This window comes from Ciona robusta, chromosome 14, assembly GCF_009617815.1.
Source record: "Ciona robusta chromosome 14, ASM961781v2".
Classification (NCBI taxonomy): domain Eukaryota; kingdom Metazoa; phylum Chordata; class Ascidiacea; order Phlebobranchia; family Cionidae; genus Ciona; species Ciona robusta.
This window is the reverse complement of record NC_143248.1, coordinates 5,911,233-5,932,757: the sequence shown is the minus strand read 5'-3', so window position 1 is coordinate 5,932,757 and position 21,525 is coordinate 5,911,233. Positions and strand designations below refer to the sequence as shown.

The 21,525-nt window shown below is 37.9% G+C and overlaps 2 protein-coding genes and 1 long non-coding RNA gene across 3 annotated transcripts; 2 read left to right on the top strand and 1 right to left on the bottom strand.

Moving 5' to 3' along the window:
* Positions 1–140: 140 nt before the first annotated feature.
* On the top strand, positions 141–12,951 carry LOC149725409 (galactosylceramide sulfotransferase-like). Its single transcript, XM_089892565.1, has 6 exons — positions 141–425; positions 2,750–2,810; positions 3,167–3,396; positions 6,706–6,914; positions 7,295–7,458; positions 11,977–12,951. Exons 1-6 carry the CDS (start codon positions 304–306, stop codon positions 12,403–12,405), a joined length of 1,215 nt encoding a protein of 404 aa, XP_089748691.1. The 5' UTR covers positions 141–303; the 3' UTR covers positions 12,406–12,951.
* On the top strand, positions 8,567–9,572 carry LOC149725410 (uncharacterized). Its single transcript, XR_016386501.1, has 2 exons — positions 8,567–8,836; positions 9,063–9,572. It is a non-coding gene; the product is annotated as an uncharacterized LOC149725410 (long non-coding RNA).
* Positions 12,952–13,498: 547 nt separating the features above from the next.
* LOC149725408 (ubiquitin carboxyl-terminal hydrolase 12A-like) lies at positions 13,499–21,506 on the bottom strand. The gene is made up of 9 exons (XM_089892506.1): positions 21,343–21,506; positions 18,534–18,617; positions 17,564–17,798; positions 16,966–17,161; positions 16,227–16,611; positions 15,850–15,926; positions 15,146–15,229; positions 14,661–14,858; positions 13,499–13,934 (listed from the first exon to the last, which is right to left on the bottom strand). The coding sequence occupies exons 1-9, from the start codon at positions 21,367–21,369 to the stop codon at positions 13,757–13,759; spliced, it is 1,464 nt and encodes a 487-aa protein (XP_089748632.1). The 5' UTR covers positions 21,370–21,506; the 3' UTR covers positions 13,499–13,756.
* Between the last annotated feature and the right edge of the window lie 19 nt (positions 21,507–21,525).

Below are 21,525 nucleotides of genomic sequence, written 5' to 3'. Positions count from 1 at the left end.
AAAGATTTATTATGACGTCATCAAAAAAAATAAAATATGAGTTTAAAGATTTTATACTGCACAAACTTCCTAAAGAAAGTTTTGGTCTATCTGCTATGATTTGCTTGCAAAATCCAATTAAGTAAGACCTGGTCAAAAAGTGTCAAATTTCGAAAAACAATCTCGCGGCCAAGGTTGAGTAGCATGACTTTAGAAGTTTTAGATGACGTATATTGTTTGCTGGTAATAGCGTTTGCACAGGTTATCTGCTAACATAGTTAGTTAATATTAAATCAAACCTTATACACACAACAGCGTAATCATATGCTTGTTGCATTAGTTGCAAATATGAGAAGGAAATTAACTATCCTAGTTTTAATATTTGGGTTCGGATTCGGTTCATGGGTTTTGATCGGGAAAATAAACACAATCTATCAACAAAGCAAGTAAGTGATGCATTTCAGGGTATTGTTTTATACTTTTATTTATGTTGAATGTTGTGGCTAAGCGTTTGAACTTAACCTAAGGAATCGTGAAGAATTTGCTTTCTATCTTTTAAAGGATAAAAACAAACGTTTACTTTTCATTGTATTATTATTTTTTTATCCTTTACTATAAAAATATCTTTTTTTAGTAATGGGTTTGTTATTGTAAAATAATGGGCCAACTCTGACCTACATCCCAGGTCCCATGGCATGCCTCACTGTAGGACTTAACCCATATAGAATATTCTTTATTTATTCAAAATAGGACGATAAAGAGGAATGAAAACATGAACCATCTTACCCAGGGGCGCTGTTTTGCTGTCATGACAGTCCCCTTTTCCGCAGACACGCACGCAGCCAGAAAGTGCTTAGCCACAACATTCATTCAATATTAGATTCGTTCGCTTGGAATTGGAACAATTTTTCGTTCAATTGTTACGTCACTTGATCTATTGCAACGTAACTATTAATTATGACGTTTCATAATGTGCCCGCTGCCCAACCAACCACGACATCGAAACATCGTGTATGAGCGTCATATTTTTACGCTCTGCGCCGGTCTAGGAAATAAAGGAAGACGCATGCGGTAGCATACATTCCACACCTAACAAACGAAGCAATCGTTGAATTTATTCTCGTGACAAGTGACGTTATGAAACTCTGCTTCTCTAGCGGTGACAACGAACGACTCTGCCAAGCTCGGCCGGGACGATACTTTGTAATATCATATTACGATTTCTGTTGGCTCCAATTTACTGATAGCGTCGCTACTTGCTTTTATATTTGCACCAATTAAAATTCACATAATCGCAGTTTATCTGCATTTAAACCAGTAGTTTCCAACTTTATCTACTCGCGTATACATATTTTTGGTTCATGCAGCGTTCTCGTAGCACCTACACACTAAAGTACTAAAGCCTCGAGAACAACTCATTTTAAATAGTGAAATTAGAAACCGTACCGCGGGCACACCTATTTTTTCCGCGGGTATTTGTAACACAAACTTGGCACTGCCTTTCTCAAAGCTGCGTGTAAAATAATTGTAATTTGCCAATTAAACAGGGTAACAGGGTGGAATAAACAACCTAAATATGTTCCAGAAGTAGCACCGCTGTATATTTACGATGTTTTTCTCAGCCAAGCAGCATATTTATTACGAAACAGTAGGGATTCACACGTGGATTCATTGCATCATAATAACGATTGTTTGACCTGGTAATTGATTACGACATAATAGCAATTCACACGTTGATTATTTGCGTCATAATAGCAATTGTCCCCTTGGTTATTTAACCTGCATGTGCTTAAAAACAGGTTGGATATTTGCCTTTTCACGAATGCGCATAAGTAAAGATAGGCTTGCAAAAATACTTTGTACACACATAAAGCAACGCCTAAGTTTAAAAAGTTAGGAACACCGGTGTAGGGAATATAGCATGAAATGTCACGCTGTACGTAATTTATGTGGATTAAAATAATGCTTACGACAATCACTAAAAGACCATTTGCGATCGTTTGGTTTGAACTTAATAAGGTGCTCGCGTACCACCTGGGAGGCCTTCGCGTACCATAGTTTGGGAAACACTGATTTAAACTAATCATCAGAAACAGAAATTATACAAAAACTACAGATCTTATGGGAGCAAATAAAACACGAGATTGTTTACCAATAATCTCGTTTGTGACGTAACGATCGTAATGGTTTATCAAAGTTATTCTGATGTAAATAATCGTTACATTATCCACGATGCACATGCGTAAAACTTGCACCAATGTTTCATCGGTTTATACTAATTTAGATACGTCTTTTTAATAATGTAGTGTTTTTAATTTACCGCGTAAAATAGGATATATATTAGTGTGCACAACCAATAAAGGGAGTGTTTTATCGTGTCATAGATAAACGTTGACTGGACGTAAATATGACAGCCCCCTTTTGAACGCGCTGGTTGCGCCACTGATCTTACCCCAACCTACTGTAATTATAGATGATGCCACAAAAAACATAGGTGTGCAATATTGCAGTCAGTGGCGCAGCCAGAAAAAATAAGAGGAGGGGGTTTTAATCAAAAAAAATTTTTGGTTTAAAAGGAGGGGGGGTCATGACCCCCGAAACTCCCCCTGGCTGCGCCACTGATTGCAGTAACGATTATTGCATTGCAAACCTCCGTCGCGTATAAAACACATGTTAACCATTAACAATTGGTTTAAATATCACCACGTGTGCCAGCCTGCTGGTATATTGCTTTGTTGATTTTCCTAATCTACTGATAATGTATCTATAGGGTGGAAACATGGAAGAATGAACTCCCTAAGACAAAGGAACCAACATACAAAGCCCCTGAGGTGGACGTGACATTGAATGTTTGTCTACACCAGTGTTGACCAAATATTTTCAAATTTATTCACCAGTGTTGACCAAATATTTTCAAATTTATTCACCAGTGTTGACCAAATATTTTCAAATTTATTCACCAGTGTTGACCAAATATTTTCAAATTTATTCACCAGTGTTAACCAAACAATTTCCTAATTTTCACAGTTTCACAATTACTTTCAACATTCTTATAAACAAGGATTACTTTAATACAATAAAACTGACCCACCTTACAAAACTAAACCCATTACAAGTTACATTCACATAAAGCAATGTTGCCTACCAACCTTGCCACCCTGTGTTTGTAATATAACTCTTATCACAGAAATCATGTGAGCCAATCACGAAAATCATGTTCATGAAGACTCACAAAACAGCCAGCACGTCGGTAATGAATATAATTGAACGCTACGCTGTGAAACATAACCTCACTATAGCGCTACCTAATGGTGCGGATTGGGCCCGGTTTGACTATCCCAACCCCTTCCATGAAAGAATGGTTTTCCCATTGTTACACGGGCAAGATCATTATGATGTCATATGTCACCATATGAGGTAAGAATGGGTATTGTATTGCAATCAATAGAACATGCACTGTCAGTCTGTCACTATTATTAATTAAACCAATACTTTGTTGCACCCAGAAGCAGAACCAGGAACTTTAAAAGGGGGGGTCTGCAAGTTTTGCTTAGAAAGTGGGATGCCAATAAAACATAAGATGCTCGATAAAGGCACGAGCCCGAGCACCTATGACGTCATCAAGGAGAAAGGCGTACGAGAATGCGTTCCTATTCAGCCGAAAAGCGTCGCTAATCAAAGTAATATAGAACACGTGGTTTCCGGTTAAAGAGACGTCTCGTTTCTTAATTCCCTCTGTTGCAAAATGTAGAGTTCATATAAAAAAATATTCAATTCAAAATTATTTAAAACTGTTGCAGCCAGTGGCGCAACCAGCGCGTTTAAAAGGGGACTGTCATATTTACCTCCAGTCAACGTTTATCTCTGACGCGATAAAATACCCCCTTATTGGTTGTGCAAACGAATGTACATTCTACTTTACGCGGTAAATTAACTACTACATCTACATTGGTAAAAACAAATGAAACATTGGTGACAGTTTTACGCATGTCCATCGTAGATAATTTAACGAATATTTTCGTCAGAATACCTTTGATAATCCATTACGATTGTTACATCATAAACGAGATTGTTGATAAACAATCGTGTTTTATTCTCTCCCATACGATCAGTAGTTCTGTGGTTTTATCAAGTTTACACCAAACGATCGCAAATGATCTTTTAGTGATTGTTATAATTATAAGCATTAGTTTATTTCTCATACATTACGTTGAGCGTGACATTTCATGCTATCTATATTCCCCATTATAGTGGTTTCCAACTTTTTTAAACCTAGGCGTTGCTTCATACGCGTACAAAGTATTTTTCCAAGCCTATCTTTACTTCTTGGCATACGTAAAAAGGGCTAATATCCAACCTGTTTTCAAGCACTTGCAGGCTAAATAATCTAGGGGGACAATCGCTATTATGACGCCAATAATCAACGTGTGAATTGCTATTATGTCGTAATCAGTTGCCAGGTCAAACAATCGCTATTATGATGCAATGAATCCACGTGTGGATCCCTACTATTTCGTAATAATTATGCTGCTTGGCTGAGGAAAACATCGTAAATATACAGCATTGCTACTTCTGGAACATGTTTAGGTTGTTTATTCCACCGTGTTACCTTGTTTAATAGGCAAATTACATATATTTTACACGCAACTTTGAAAAAGCTGTGTCAAGTTTGTGTTGCGAATTCTCGCTGAAAAAAATACTTATGCGTGCGGTTTCTAATTTCACTATTTAAGATTAGTTGTTCACGAGCCTTCAGTAGTTTAGTATGTAGGTGGTAGGAGAAGTCGAGAACGTTGCATGAACCTAAAAGTGTAACGCGAGTAAATAAAGTTTGGGAACCACTGCTTTATATGCAGATAAACCGCGATTATGTGATTTTTTTAGGTGAAGTGCTAATATAAGAGTGAGGAGCGACGCTATTAGTAAATTGGAACCAGCAGAGATTGTAGTATAATATTTCAAAGTACTGTCCGGTCGAGATTGGATGGAAGCCAAAAAATATCGTTTGTTGGCTACACGAGAACCAGAGTTTCATTACGTCACTTTTCACGAGAATAAATTCACATCGATTGCTCCGCTTGTTAGGTGTGGAATGTATGCTACCGCATGCGTCTTCCTTTATTTCCTACGCCGGCGCAGAGCGTAAAAATGTGACGCTCATACACGATGTTTCGATCTCGTGGTTGGTTGGGCAGTGGGCACATTCCTCCCGATTGTTATATTATGAAACGTCATAATTAATAGTTACGTTGCAATAGGACAAGTGACGTAACAATTGAACGAAAATTTGTTTCAATTCCAAGCGAATGAATGTAACATTGAATGCAACGCGTGTGTGCGTCTTAGCACTTTCTGGCTGCGTGCGTGTCTGCGGAAAAGGGGGCTGTCATGACAGCAAAACAGCCCCCCTGGTTGCGCCCCTGACTGTCATAGAGATATTTACGTCCAGTCAACGTTAACTCTGACGCGATACAAACGCTTTAGATATTGGTCTTGCACACTAATATGTATTCTACTTTATGCGGTAAATTAAAACTAATATTACATTATTAAAAGGACGTATCTAAATTAATATAAACAAATAAAACATTGGTGTAAGTTTCACGCATGTACATCGTGGATAATCTAATGATTATTTACGTCAGAATAACTTTGATAAACCATTACGATCGTTACATCACAAACGAGATTGTTGGAAAACAATCGTGTTTTATTCGCTTCCATACGATCTGTAGTTTGTGTATAATTTTTGTTGCGGGTAAATCGCGATTATGTGAATTTTAATAAATGCAAATATAATAGCGAGGAGCGACCCTTTTAGTAAATTGGAACCAACAGAAATTGTATTATAATATTACAAAGTATCGTCCCGGCCGAGCTTAGACAGAAGCCAAAAAAAAACATCGTTTGTTGGCACCGCACGAGAACCAGAGTTTCATTATGTCACTTTTCACGAGAATAAATTCACAACGATTGCTTCGCTTGTTAGGTGTGAAATGTATGCTACCGCATACGTCTTCCTTTATTTCCTACACCGGCGCAGCGTAAACATGTGAAGCTCATACACGATGGTTTGATCTCATGGTTGGTTAGAAGTGGGCACATTCCTCTCGATTGTTATATTATGAAACGTCATAATTAATAGTTACGTTACAATAGGACAAGTGACATAACAATTGAATTCCAAGCGAAGAAGTGTAATATTGAAAGCAACGCGTGTTTTATCACTTTCTGGCTGCGTGCATGTTTGCGGAAACGGGGGCTGTCATGGCAGCGGTTTATATTATTTCATTATAAAAAAGTTTTAGAGTTTTTGGCTTTTTATTTAAAATTAGATACGGAAACATTGGGTGGGCGCTTGTGTAATTGGTCACCGGCTGTAATTCGATACCGGCAAATTCGCTGACGTTGCGATTCGTTACTTGCGAGAGAGCAAATTCACAACGAATGAAAAATAATTAAAGAGAAAGCTACGCTGACTAGTCTCGTTATCTTTTAGTAGCTTCACTTTTTTCATTTTTAATATTTTTCGCTCTCGCGTGCAACATTATAGCAATAGCATAAGGCTCGGCGCTCGGCCCAGTTTTCCGCCGAGCGTCAAAAAAGGAGACGCTCGGGCACGAGCTTTTGAGTTCGGGCTCGGCTCGGCACATCCCTATTTTATATACACATGTTATCAAGAGCGGCAGAGAGTTATTTATTTCTTTAGTGACGGTTAATTTTTAGGTTCAACTCAAAGCAAGTTAATAAAATATTGCCGCGTCATGTTGCAAAATACGTGACAATCCTACGCGAGCCGGGGAAAATGTTTGAATCGATATTCGATTATTTTTATGACCTTGTGGATTTTTTTCACAACGTTCCTTCAAGTTCGAGGGAAAACTTGGAGATTTGGTTGGACGATGCGCCAAGCCGTATTAACCGGGGTGGGAAAGGTATGTAGGAATGAACATATTTATTTTTGGGTGGTGGGGCTATTTCAGAAGTTATATTTTGTCCTACAAATGCTGCTTTTGCACAGCATTGCAGGAGTTTAAGAGTGCTCGCTTTGTAACTGTAAGGATACCGAGTTTAAACCTCAATGCTGCTACCACTGTGGGTGGGAACGTCCTTGAGCAAGTGATACTAAATATTATCAAACATTTCTCCAACCCGGTGACCACTTATTGGTTGTTAAAATTGGCAATGTAATGCCCTAAAAGCGAAAACACACACAAGTCCACAATGGTAGCAGCAGTCAAACTAGAACCTCCTGTTATCTTGCTTTAATTACATGTAAACATTCATCCACTAGTTATTACTTATATTTTCTAAGGAGCTTATTGGTTTATTGGAAAAAACCTTGAATATTATGATCTGGGGTTTTCGAATATGAATGAACAGGCAAATTACTTGAAACTGGCGGCCGAAAGAATTGAACAAGAGTTTGATCTTGTTATGATATCTGACCATTTCATTGAGTCAATTATTTTACTTAAGGTGGGTCAAAAGGTTTCCACTGCGTGCCTTGCCACAGGACAAAAGTTATGTAATAGCATAATGTAACGAGAAGACCCGAAAATTGGAAGTAAAATTAAAATGACTTTGAGCGTGTGATCAAAAAGAAATTGTAAACGGCACCAACAAAGTTACTGTTTGTTATACAGGCTAAGTATTTAGATTGTATGAATGTAGATATCAGTTTATCACATGCAAGTTACCAACGGAAATCATATGTAGATTAATTAAACTTGTATATTCCCCGAATTATAACAAACAGTTAAAGTGTTGATAGGTCTTACCATTAAAATGGGGTAACAGGACAACTCTGACATAAATCCAAGTCCCTGGCCTGCTATCTTGTTTGTCAATCACACAGAACATCAACAAAACTTCGACAAAACTAAAATCCTGACTAGTCGTAGGTACAGCCTATAACACCCCCCACGCGCGGCGTAGGCCAAATCAGGAATTTACATTTTGAGAGAATCCCCTTTTTTTCGTGTAAAAACCTTTTTCCTTCGTTTCAATTTGATCGTTCGAGAGATTACTATCTCACGTCTGCGACGTATAAGTAATGTTTTTGTTCGCTACCAGGGGGGTAGGCGCAGTGTTACATGTTATGATTGTACTCGGTATACGAGGGGGGTAGGTAGTGTAGAAATGTAATGGTTTACTCGGTACCGGAGGGGGGTAGGTAGTGTAGAAATGTAATGATTGTACTCGGTACCGGAGGGGGGTAGGTCGTGTAGAAATGTAATGATTTTACTCGGTACCGCAGGGGGGTAGGTAGTGTAGAAATGTAATGATTGTACTCGGTACCGGAGGGGGGTAGGTAGTGTAGAAATGTAATGATTTTACTCGGTACCGGAGGGGGGTAGGTCGTGTAGAAATGTAATGATTTTACTCGGTACCGCAGGGGGGTAGGTAGTGTAGAAATGTAATGATTGTACTCGGTACCGGAGGGGGGTAGGTAGTGTAAAAAATGTAATGATTGTACTCGGTACCGGAGGGGGGTAGGTAGTGTAGAAATGTAATGATTGTACTCGGTACCGGAGGGGGGTAGGTGGTGTAGAAATGTAATGATTTTACTCGGTACCGAGGGGGTAGGTAGTGTAGAAATGTAATGATTGTACTCGGTACCGGAGGGGGTAGGTAGTGTAGAAATGTAATGATTGTACTCGGTACCGGAGGGGGGTAGGTAGTGTAGAAATGTAATGATTGTACTCGGTACCGGAGGGGGGTAGGTAGTGTAGAAATGTAATGATTGTACTCGGTACCGGAGGGGGGTAGGTATTGGTTAACTTGATTTGGGTTGTACGTGGTATATACTGTTTTGTATGTAATATTTTGTCTACAACAGAACAACGCATCGCAGGTAATTTTTTTATTTAATGTAAAGTGTTTTACCCTATCCACATCTTGGATGGAAGGGGATACTGCACAATAACATATTGGTCATTTTAGTTTATGGAATGCCTGCTATCAATAAGCTTATCTGAATATACATTACACATGGCCTGTACACAGTAAATTTTATTGAAAGTACTCTGCATTTTACCATTATGCTTTTATAATATTTAATCATATTACTTAAATTACAGAAAACCAAACACAACTTGGCGGGCATTTAAATTCTGTGAAGGAGAGTTTGGTACTTTGGTATACTGGATGACAATGTAAATGGTGATTTTTGTATCTACGTCTTTTTATAAAACATTTTCTTATATATATATATTATACAGCATGTCCCAAAAATGTACTTTTTAAATGACCACATCAGCAACATTTATTTTAGTACAAAAAAGTTTCATACGTCAAATTACTATGAAGAAATGCAGAAAGCAGCACATTATCTAAAGTGTTTGGATTGGTGGCCATTGTGGTACAAGCATAGCGATAGTGAATAAATCTGAATGGTTTCTATCATTTAAGTATTTGTTGATACTCCCCCTTTCTACAGTTTCCTCTTGATACCATAGTAACTGTTATATTTTGTTCACAGATAAAGTTCCAAAAGATCAAGTAAGATGAAGTATACTAAGGCAGTGCAAACACTTCTTCACATTGTTTTTCCAGCACTAAAAAAATATTAAACAATTTTTGAAAATTCATGCTTTGTTTATTTTATCATATCTGGCTCACTGGCTGTTCCACCACGCACCCAGGAGGCCGCCATTCTGCGTGATCGTTAGGTTTTTTACAGGACCTTCGCATGTGCTTCAGGTACAACAACGTTTTAAACGATGTCTGAACCAAAACACTGCCTTATTATACCTGGTTCAAGTATGGTATCTATTATAAGTCATTTCTACATTACCTACCCCCCTCCAGTACCGAGTAAAATCATTACATTTCTACACTACCTACCCCCCTCCGGTACCGAGTAAAATCATTACATTTCTACATTACCTACCCCCCTCCGGTACCGAGTAAAATCATTACATTTCTACACTACCTACCCCCCTCCGGTACCGAGTAAAATTATTACATTTCTACACTACCTACCCCCCTCCGGTACCGAGTAAAATTATTACATTTCTACACTACCTACCCCCCTCCGGTACCGAGTAAAATCATTACATTTCTACACTACCTACCCCCCTCCGGTACCGAGTAAAATCATTACATTTCTACACTACCTACCCCCCTCCGGTACCGAGTAAAATCATTACATTTCTACACTACTACCCCCTCCGTACCGAGTAAAATCATTACATTTCTACACTACCTACCCCCCTCCGGTACCGAGTAAAATCATTACATTTCTACACTACCTACGCCCCTCCGGTACCGAGTAAAATCATTACATTTCTACACTACCTACCCCCCTCCGGTACCGAGTAAAATCATTATATTTCTACACTACCTACGCCCCTCCTGTACCGAGTACAATCATTACATTTCTACACTACCTACCCCCCTCCGGTACCGAGTAAAATCATTATATTTCTACACTACCTACCCCGCTCCGGTACCGAGTAAAATCATTACATTTCTACACTACCTACCCCCCTCCGGTACCGAGTAAAATCATTATATTTCTACACTACCTACGCCCCTCCGGTACCGAGTAAAATCATTACATTTCTACACTACCTACGCCCCCTCCTGTACCGAGTACAATCATTAAATTTCTACACTACCTACCCCCCTCCGGTACCGAGTACAATCATTACATTTCTACACTACCTACCCCCCTCCGGTACCGAGTAAAATCATTACATTTCTACACTACCTACGCCCTCTCCTGTACCGAGTACAATCATTACATTTCTTCACTACCTACCCCCCTCCGGTACCGAGTAAAATCATTATATTTCTACACTACCTACCCCCCTCCTGTACCGAGTACAATCATTACATTTCTACACTACCTACCCCCCTCCGGTACCGAGTAAAATCATTATATTTCTACACTACCTACCCCGCTCCGGTACCGAGTAAAATCATTACATTTCTACACTACCTACCCCCCTCCGGTACCGAGTAAAATCATTATATTTCTACACTACCTACGCCCCTCCGGTACCGAGTAAAATCATTACATTTCTACACTACCTACGCCCCTCCTGTACCGAGTACAATCATTAAATTTCTACACTACCTACCCCCTCCGGTACCGAGTACAATCATTACATTTCTACACTACCTACCCCCTCCGGTACCGAGTAAAATCATTACATTTCTACACTACCTACGCCCTCTCCTGTACCGAGTACAATCATTACATTTCTTCACTACCTACCCCCCTCCGGTACCGAGTAAAATCATTATATTTCTACACTACCTACCCCCCTCCTGTACCGAGTAAAATCATTACATTTCTACACTACCTACCCCCCTCCGGTACCGAGTAAAATCATTACATTTCTACACGACCTACCCCCCTTCGGTACCGAGTAAAATCATTACATTTCTACACGACCTACCCCCCTCCGGTACCGAGTAAAATCATTACATTTCTACACTACCTACCCTCCTCAGGTACCGAGTAAAATCATTACATTTCTACACGACCTACCCCCCTCCGGTACCGAGTAAAATCATTACATTTCTACACTACCTACCCCCTCCGGTACCGAGTAAAATCATTACATTTCTACACGACCTACCCCCCTTCGGTACCGAGTAAAATCATTACATTTCTACACGACCTACCCCCCTCCGGTACCGAGTAAATCATTACATTTCTACACTACCTACCCCCTTCGTATACCGAGTACAATCATAACATGTAACACTGCGCCTACCCCCCTGGTAGCGAACAAAAACATTACTTATACGTCGCAGACGAGTGATAGTAATCACTCGAACGATCAAATTGAAACGAAGGAAAAAGGTTTTTACACGAAAAAAAGGGGATTCTCTCAAAATGTAAATTCCTGATTTGGCCTACGCCGCGCGAGGGGGGTGTTATAGGCTGTACCCTAGTCGTATATCTTTTGCAGTGTTGCCTAGTTTTAATGTAACGTACATATACTTAAAATTCTAACTCTAATTAATGTTTATTTATAGGACTTAATGTGCTGGGACCTTAAAGACGTCGTTTCTTTGAAATTAAATTCTAGAAAAAGCAAAAGTCCGGAACAACCAGAGCAATTAAGGCGGAAAATCCGAAACTGGAATAAAGCAGACGCATTCCTGTTCGATCACTTTAACGCCACCTTATGGAGAAAGGTTGAGGCGTTTGGCCACCAGAGGATGGCGCAAGAGATCGCGGAATTAAAAAGATTGAACGGGGAGTTTTTTAAAGAATGTGTGAATGACACTGGCGTTGTGGGAAGTAAAAATAAACTGCTTAATCCAAGCGGGAGACTAGATTTAAAAGCATACGCGCCAAAAAACAATGTCTCACAAATGTGCCAGCTGGCCACTATGGGTGAATTACAAATCTCTTCAAAATTAAAAGACAACTATTTAAGGCAAAAAAAATTATTAGGTTAAAATTTGTTATCGCTTTTAGATATGCTGTGATTTTTGTAGTTTTTGTAGTTTTTGTAGTGTTAAACAGAGTACTCAACAATTTTGGTAAAATTGCAAGGCAATCATAAAAACAAAAAACATTAGATAAACATTTTTATCGCTTTTAGATATGCTGTAATTTTTGTAGTTTTTGTAGTGTTAAACAGAGCAATTATATTTCATTTGCAATGAATTAGGAACATACACGGGCGTGGTTATGTACACAATACAGCACCAAAGCTATTTAAAACACAACATGGTATCTATATAAGAAAACATGGTATTTGCTGTAAATAAGAGGAATTAAGACTCAAATATGGTTTTCTTAGGGTAAGGAACAAAACATATTCAACACAAATAATGTTGTATGTTTAAGACATTGGAGCCCTTTAAAAACACAATCCAATGTATCGTAAACACTTGAACACAACAATTGTAAACAACTTGTTTTAGCCAGGTAATGCCATATTACCCACGTTAGTACAACTAATAATAAACCCTGGATAAGCACAGCATGTTGCTACGTATGATATGAAATTCAGCTGGTTGTTTGAACCTGGGTTTAACAGAGCTATCACATGGGTTCAAAAGGTCACAACTTGCTAATAGATGTAAGTTATCATTGTGTTATTAAGAGGAGATTGGAGAAGCGAGATTTAAGTTCGTGCTTCTCAACCCCTGGGTCACCATTTCATTGGGTTGCCTACTACAGTGGTTTGCTAAGCAATTTCAACGTTATTATAAAAGTTAAATATTTATTCTTACTTTTAGCTAAAATTGTGGGTTGCCATTAGGTTATGTTTATATTTGGGTGTCAGTTTCAAAGGGTTGAAAAGCACTGGTTTATGATTAACAGCACACAGTTGTCTAAACCAAGCTACATCATACTATATATCTACTATTACACTAAAGAAAATATGATTTCGCTGTAAGGTTTGCCAAGACTAAATCTACACTGAGCACAAATGAAATAACAGCCACTTCAGCACAAATGGGTGTTTACAGTGGCGCAGCCAGGGGGGGGTTAGGGTGTCGCGCCCTCCCCTTTAAACCCCCCAAAAAATATATATATATATTTTTGAAATTTTTTTGAATAAACGCCCCCCCTTATTTTTTTTCTGGCTGCGCCACTGGGTGTTTAAATTAAGATATTTTTAAACTTTAATGATGGGATAAAGTATTGAAGTATGGATTGTAAGAAACTAACACACTTGTGGAATAACCTCTCTCTAGATAGGTTGGTCTCCATTAGAAAACTCCAGTATTATCTTAACACCACCTATCTCCAGCGTTGCGCGATGTTTTTCCGCTGCAAATCGGTTGCGCATCACTGCTACTGTTCCTTGCTTTGATAGAATAGAATATATCCCGATTCAGAGTTCTTGTCAGCAGTTACTCCATAGAAATCCTCCATTCCACTTGGTTCAAGTTTCTCTACATTATCGTCATCAAACAATAACCACATGTCATGACTCTTCACAATCGACACATAGTGACCTCGATAAGGACCTCTGTTAACATAATAATACAGTGTATGACATCATAATGCAGATATATTGGTGACAAATACTTAGGTTTGTGTTACATCTATAAAATATCACAATATTACGAGCACCCCAATTTTACACCTTAAACCAGATGCTGTTAGGTGTCTATACAAACAAGCAGAGCCAAAGTATATTGCATTCACCACAATAATTAATGAGGTTCCCTATGTTTGACAACTATGAGTGTAACTGTATTTTAACAATGTCACCCCAGATTTTACCCTGCTGTTAGGTGTCTATACAAACAAGCAGAGCCAAAGTATATTGCATTCACCACAATAATTAATGAGGTTCCCTATGTTTGACAACTATGAGTGTAATTGTATTTTAACAATGTCACCCCAGATTTTACCCTGCTGTTAGGTGTCTATACAAACAAGCAGAGCCAAAGTATATTGCATTCACCACATTAATCAATGAGGTTCCCTATGTTTGACAACTATGAGTGTAACTGTATTTTAACAATGTCACCCCAGATTTGACCCTGCTGTTAGGTGTCTATACAAACAAGCAGAGCCAAAGTATATTGCATTCACCACATTAATCAATGAGGTTCCCTATGTTTGACAACTATGAGTGTAATTGTGTTTTAACAATGTCACCCCTATTTAGTTAAAAAATTACAAAGCCTAGCACACATTGGAAAAAATAAAACTCATACACGTCCAACAGCCCAGCCATAACACTTACGATCCACAATGAACAACAACAGCCATCAAGTCATAAAGTCGCTCAGGATTATCGGCGTCCTCTGTCGTGTTTAACAAACGTAACTCGAAAGGGAAAACAACCCTGTATGTGAGTTTTGTGTATTTGTTCAATGTCTCACAATATTTAAACCTCTTCAAATGCAGAGCAAGGATGGTGGGGAGTTTCTTGATCCTCATTCTATGAATGGAACATAGTTGTTAGTACGCACAGTGGAATATTGGTGAGAACGCTCGCATCTGGACCAAAAGGTACAGGGTTCAAGGCTCGGTGCTCTTTATTTCTGCATTTAACACTTCTTTGGGGTATTAACCATACAACAGTAAAAATACCAAGTTTGATTTGTTTTATAGGCTTTTCCATATAAACATATATAATCCAAGTATTGGGTTTATTAATGAGGTAGAATTATGTTTAAACTATCAATTGGCCAAAATATCTGAGTTGAATAAATGAACGAAACTTACTCAATCTGTGCTTCTTGTTTGCTTCTACAAACTTCACATGAATATTTATGTTCGCCAGATAATGTTTGTTGGTTGCTGAATACTCTGTGTGTGGAAGAAAAATATATTGGGTGTTTTATTTAAATATATTGGGTGTTTTATTGAAACTAGAGTGTCGCTGCTTAGATATTAGACACAGCGAGCATGAGGTGCATAAATACATTGACAGCGAGCATGAGGTGCATAAATACATTGACAGCGAGCATGAGGTGTAAATACATTGACAGCGAGCATGAGGTGTATAAATACATTGACAGCGAGCATGGGGTGTATAAATACATTGACAGCGAGCATGGGGTGTATAAATACATTGACAGCGAGCATGAGGTATAAATACATTGACAGCGAGCATGAGGTATAAATACATTGACAGCGAGCATGAGGTGTATAAATACATTGACAGCGAGCATGAGGTGTATAAATACATTGACAGCGAGCATGAGGTGTATAAATACATTGACAGCGAGCATGAGGTGTATAAATACATTGACAGCGAGCATGAGGTGTATAAATACATTGACAGCGAGCATGAGGTGCATAAATACATTGACAGCGAGCATGAGGTGTATAAATACATTGACAGCGAGCATGAAGTGTATAAAATTTTGGATGTTAAGATTATAGTGTAGTTGGCTTTAGAACATGAAGTGTATTAAATATCTCACCTTAAACAGTTTGAAATTGAAGTATTTTGTTCGATGTCAACGGAAAGATCGAGGAAATCTTCATCTTTGTTCTTTACCTGGGTATGGTAATGCATTATGTATCCTACTATTCCTATATCTTAAGCTTAAACTATATATCTATTGGCAGATGGAAGTTAAAAAATATATGTTCTTCAAACATTCTTGTTGGTGCGATGGGCCAACTCTATTCTTCACTGTAATCACCCATATAGAATAAAACATAGGTGTTTTAGACTTGTGGTTATACACTATGGCCATAACCCCACCTAGCATGCTTTGCTCCAGGGCCTTACCAATGACAATAATGGTCCCTTTTTAGCCGGATTATTTGCCTAAATGTAAACAATGCAACTTACAGTTTCACATGTCAAACATCTGGTGATAGTTGTGTAAGTTCCTTGAAATATTTCATGAATCCACGTCGTCATGTCATCTAATCCATCCTCACTTTGACCAGTAGGTGTCCTCGGTAAGTCACCGTTTTCTGGAGGTTTCGAGTCCGTGGATTTTTTCGCATTTTTCCTCTTCCTGGCAAAATACCCAAGCTTGGAAGGTTTCTCTTCCTCCTCCTGCTCTTGCTCCTCTCTCACTTTCTCATGGTCATGGGTGGATGATTCTGTATCGGTTGGAAGTGGGGACTCCGACATGGCAGCTGACGAAGAGGAATCTTCATTCTGAGCTTCCAAACTCCCGGATGTTGATCCACCAGTTTCAGGAGTACCTGATACGCTCTTGGAAGATCTGTTTGAATAATATCGCTGATAAGTTATTGGGCAAGTCATGCCTGATTAACATACAATTATATATAATGTACATGCGATTGTGGTGAAGGTATGTTCAATAAAACAACGCATGTTCTACATTGGTCGGTCAACTGAGGCCGCAAATACTGAGAACTTAGGATTTTGCCAGGGTTACCTTATTACTCCAAGTCTCCAACACAATCTATTAATTAATTGTGGGTGCATCACACAATCACACTGTGCATCCTTCTAGCTTATAATATTACCACAAAAGGTTGTCCCATTACCACAAACATATGCGCACAAACATGGGGTGGCCATTGTTAAAGAAGCATACATATAATCACTTCACCTGTTTTCCTTCTTCATTCTTGAGAAGAAACTATGTCTTTCCTTCTTAATTGAAACCCCCGATGATATTTGTTGATCCAACAACCTCCTTCTTTCCCTCTCTGCAGTTTTCTCTTCAAGTAGAACAATATGTATAGAGTTAATGAGGTGGTTGAACAATTCATGGGCGTCGTGTTGGGCATAATTGTCAAACGATTCTGTGGGAAAATTACAAGCATATGTTAAACACTAACTAAATATATAGTTTAGAATATAAATATACATTTGGGGGTAATGGGGCAACTCTGGCATAAATCTTAGATCTCCTGGCAGGCCTCACTCATTAAAATAATATGTTTCTGATTCTGCCATGCATAATATGTTTGAGGTTTTTATATAAATAACTTCCAGGAGCATGCTACAGTAATTGTATTCTATATGGGTGAAGTCCTGAAGCAAAGCATGCCATAGGCCTGGAATTTAGACCAGAGTTGTCCCATTACCCCAAGTGGCATAGTAGTTAGAGAACAGAGTATACGGGTTCAAAGCCGCACCGCTGTAGTTGTTGTTAATTTCCTATGTGAATAAATAAGTTACATTCATTCAATCATTCAACTGACCATATTCTTTCCTCAAGCGAGCAATAAACTTCTTCGGATGCAAAACCCCACATTTCTTCTTCTGGCTCGATATATTGTAGAAGAGATCGCACAAACAAGCAAGTAAGCTATCCTTCTTCCCATTCCAACCATGTTTACCGTTCTGTTGGGATCTGTATTGCAGAACCTTCTCGCGGAATGGTGGGCAGAAGAACAAAGCTTGAAGGACTGAGTTACAATAACATGTGTTCCCAAACTAAAAAAAAACATACAAGTTACACTTGGGTTAGGTGGATATATATTGCAGACAAGCCCTGGATGCCCATGTTCCATGTATTTGTAGCTGCATACCTAAAAGTCTGTATATGTCCCACATGTATGGTGTATTATGGTTATCGGTATATTGGTATAACTCTATGTGATATAGTGGAGTAAGACATATAATGTTAAAGTCATATTATCCCATATTTCCTGATCGGGTATTAACACCGCTTCTTTATGATAAGGTTATAAAATTAATTATGTAAACATTTTTTGTTTACTACCAAACAGGACAGTAAAAGGGAATGAAAACATGGATGGAGCAATTTAGTGTGTATGTTAAATATGAGTTTCAAAGCCATAATTATCTCAGGAGATATAACTATGGCTAAACATACATTAAGATTTATTATTCCTATTTCTAGGAATAGCTAGAAAGAAATCATATCATTCATAATTATCTGTTAAACACATTTAAGTATGACTATTTATAAGAATATGGAAATGATAAAAGATTGGTTGAAATTATCCTGCATATCATGGCTGTGTTAAATGACAATCATATTTTACGTAGATACATCAGCAATATTAGTTGAAAACACTGTGTGTGAAAGCTCCTGACATGGGTTATTGATTAAACACAACATCCTACACTGGTATACATAGCAATGCATGGACACATGTCCTGCTACAATGTATCATCTATGGAAGTTTCACAACATAAACTTACGTTATGCAAACCAAAATATCTTTCATTAGCAGGCAGTTGATCTATTCCTATTTCCTTCATTAGTGCAGCTGAAGCGTTGGCTCCCTGAAACAACAATATATATCATCTAATATGTTTGGATTTCCTACTATAATATTAATACATGGGTGTTTTATAATATTATAATTTCATATTATAATATTTACACCAAAATTTTACAGTCAATAATCTTAATACTGCAGCCAGATTTAAAAGAAACATTCTGCCTAACTGAAATAATAAATAAATAATAACATTAGTCAATTAGTCATATTCTATCTGGGCAAGGTCTAAACTAAAGGTCCCACAGCAAGGCACGCCAGGGGACCTGCAATTTAGGATAGAGTTGGTCTATTACCCCAACAAATAGAATGGCCCTATATAACGGCATAGATTAAACAAGCGTGTTAAGTTTGTTTGTAATAAACAACACAGTGAAGTCATAAAGGCCACTTGACTCATTCCATGGTTCTACACAAAACCTCTATACTACTGATATCTCAACCCCTTTAAAAGACTATCCTTGCTATATAATATGAATGTAATGTAAAATAGGGGTTTGGTATTGCATGTAATAACCACAAACATATAAAAATTACAAATATACATTCTGTTTACAATTTAGGATATTTAGGTATTAAAAATTGTAATTATAAAAAGATTAAACAATAAATGTACATAAAATATTTCAATATAATGTAATCTAATATAGCAGATATAATATAACATTCATGTCTGCTTGTCTGTCTTATATCATTGATTAATAAACACTTTATCATCTCCCAGATATAAATATCAGTATTATTAAGACACTGACATATATAAGCCAGATCTGCCCTGTATGACTTGGGGTATATATGACAAACATTGATATTAAATCAAGTTAATAATTGGCAAACTGCATACAATGTTATTCAAACCAACATAATGTGAAACACAATATAGGTCACATGTGTTGTGCCTAGGGATGTGCCGAGCCGAGCCCGAACTCAAAAGCTCGTGCCCGAGCGTCTCCTTTTTTGACGCTCGGCGCTCGGCAGAAAACTGGGCCGAGCGCCGAGCCTTATGCTATAATGTTGCACGCGAGAGCGAAAATTATTAAAAATGAAAAAAAGGTGAAGCTACTAAGAGGAGATAACGAGACTAGTCAGCGTAGCTTTCTCTTTAATTATTTTTCGTTCGTTGTGAATTTGCTCTCTCGCAAGTAACGAATCGCAACGTCAGCGAATTTGCCCGTATCGAATTACAGCCGTTGTCGAATTACACGAGCGCCCAATGTTTTCGTATCACATTTTAAATAAAAAGCCAAAAACTCTTAAACTTTTTTATAATGAAATAATATAAATTGCTGCAACCACGGTTTTGCAACCACAGGGTTTTGCAACCCCTAAGCCACCTTTACCGCAGACACGCACGCAGCCAGAAAGTGCTAAGACGCACACACACGCGTTGCATTCAATATAACATTCCTTCGCTTGGAATTAGAACAATTTTTCATTCAATTGTTACGTCACGTGTCCTATCGCAACGTAACTATTAATTATGACGTTTTATAATATAACAATCGGGAGGAATGTGCCCACTGCCCAAGTTGGGCAGCCAACCAACCACGAGATCAAAACATCGTGTATCAGCGTCACATTTTTAAACTCTGCGCCGGCGTATGGAATAAAGGAAGACGCATGCGGTAGCATACATTCCACACGTAACAAACGAAGCAATCGTTGTGAATTTATTCTCGTGAAAAATGACGTAATGAAACTCTGGTTCTCGTGCGGCGGCATCAAACGATGTTTTTTGGCTTCTGTCCAAGCTCGACCGGGACGATACTTTGTAATATCATATTACAATTTATGTTGGTTCCAATTTACTGATAGCGTCGCTCCTCGCTCTTATATTTGCACCAATTAAAATTCACATAATCGCGATTTACCTGCATTAAACTAATCATCAGAAACAAAAATTATACACAAACTACAGATCGTATGGAAGCGAATAAAACACGATTGTTTTCCAACAATCTCGTTTGTGATGTAACGATCGTAAAGGTTTATTCTGACGTAAATAATCGTTACATTATCCAAGATGAACATGCGTAGAAACTTGCTAGTTGCGCCACTGGCTGTAATAGTTATGAATAATTGTTTAATTAAATATTTTTTGTATAAATTTTACATTTTGCAACAGTAGGAATTATGAAAAGCGAGACGCGTCTTTAACCGCAAACCACGTGTTCTGTATTATTTTGATTAGCGGCGCTTTTCGGCTGAATAGGAACGCATTCTCGTACGCCTTTCTCCTTGATGACGTCATAGGTGCTCGGGCTCGGGCTCGTGCCGAGCTTTTCGTTGAAGCTCGGCGCTCGGCGAACCCGAGCTTTTTCAACTTCAGCACATCCCTAGTTGTGCCTGTACAAACACACTGAGATATTATACCTGAACCACCGTGTTAACGTGTTATTGAAGTATCACATTAACCATTAAAGTCAAAATGAAACACATAGCATATTTTCAAATCTGACAAATTATTATTGCAATAAAAATATTATTCTAGTAAATTTGTACCTGATTGGTGTTTAGATGTATTAAATAAAGAATATATTCGATACATATACAATATGCATAACTACTACATAACTTCAACTTTAAACTGAATTACTTTAAAAATGTAGTTAAACTATAACGGTTGTCAACGTGTCATATCAGTAATGACTTTTAACGTATTACAAAATTAAAAAGACTCCGAACCCTTTAACAAACCATTTATATTACTTAAAAACAAAAATACTCACCATGATATTAGGCAAACACCCCTTCATTAATTCTCATTATAGCTTTGTGTGTTGCGGCAAAATTAAAATTTAGAATTACCAAATTGTTTCACTGTTTTGATAAAAAATCTGTCAGAATAAACGAACGATTTACCAAATCTGATTAGTACTTAGATTCAAGTTAACTACCCATCCATTATTTAA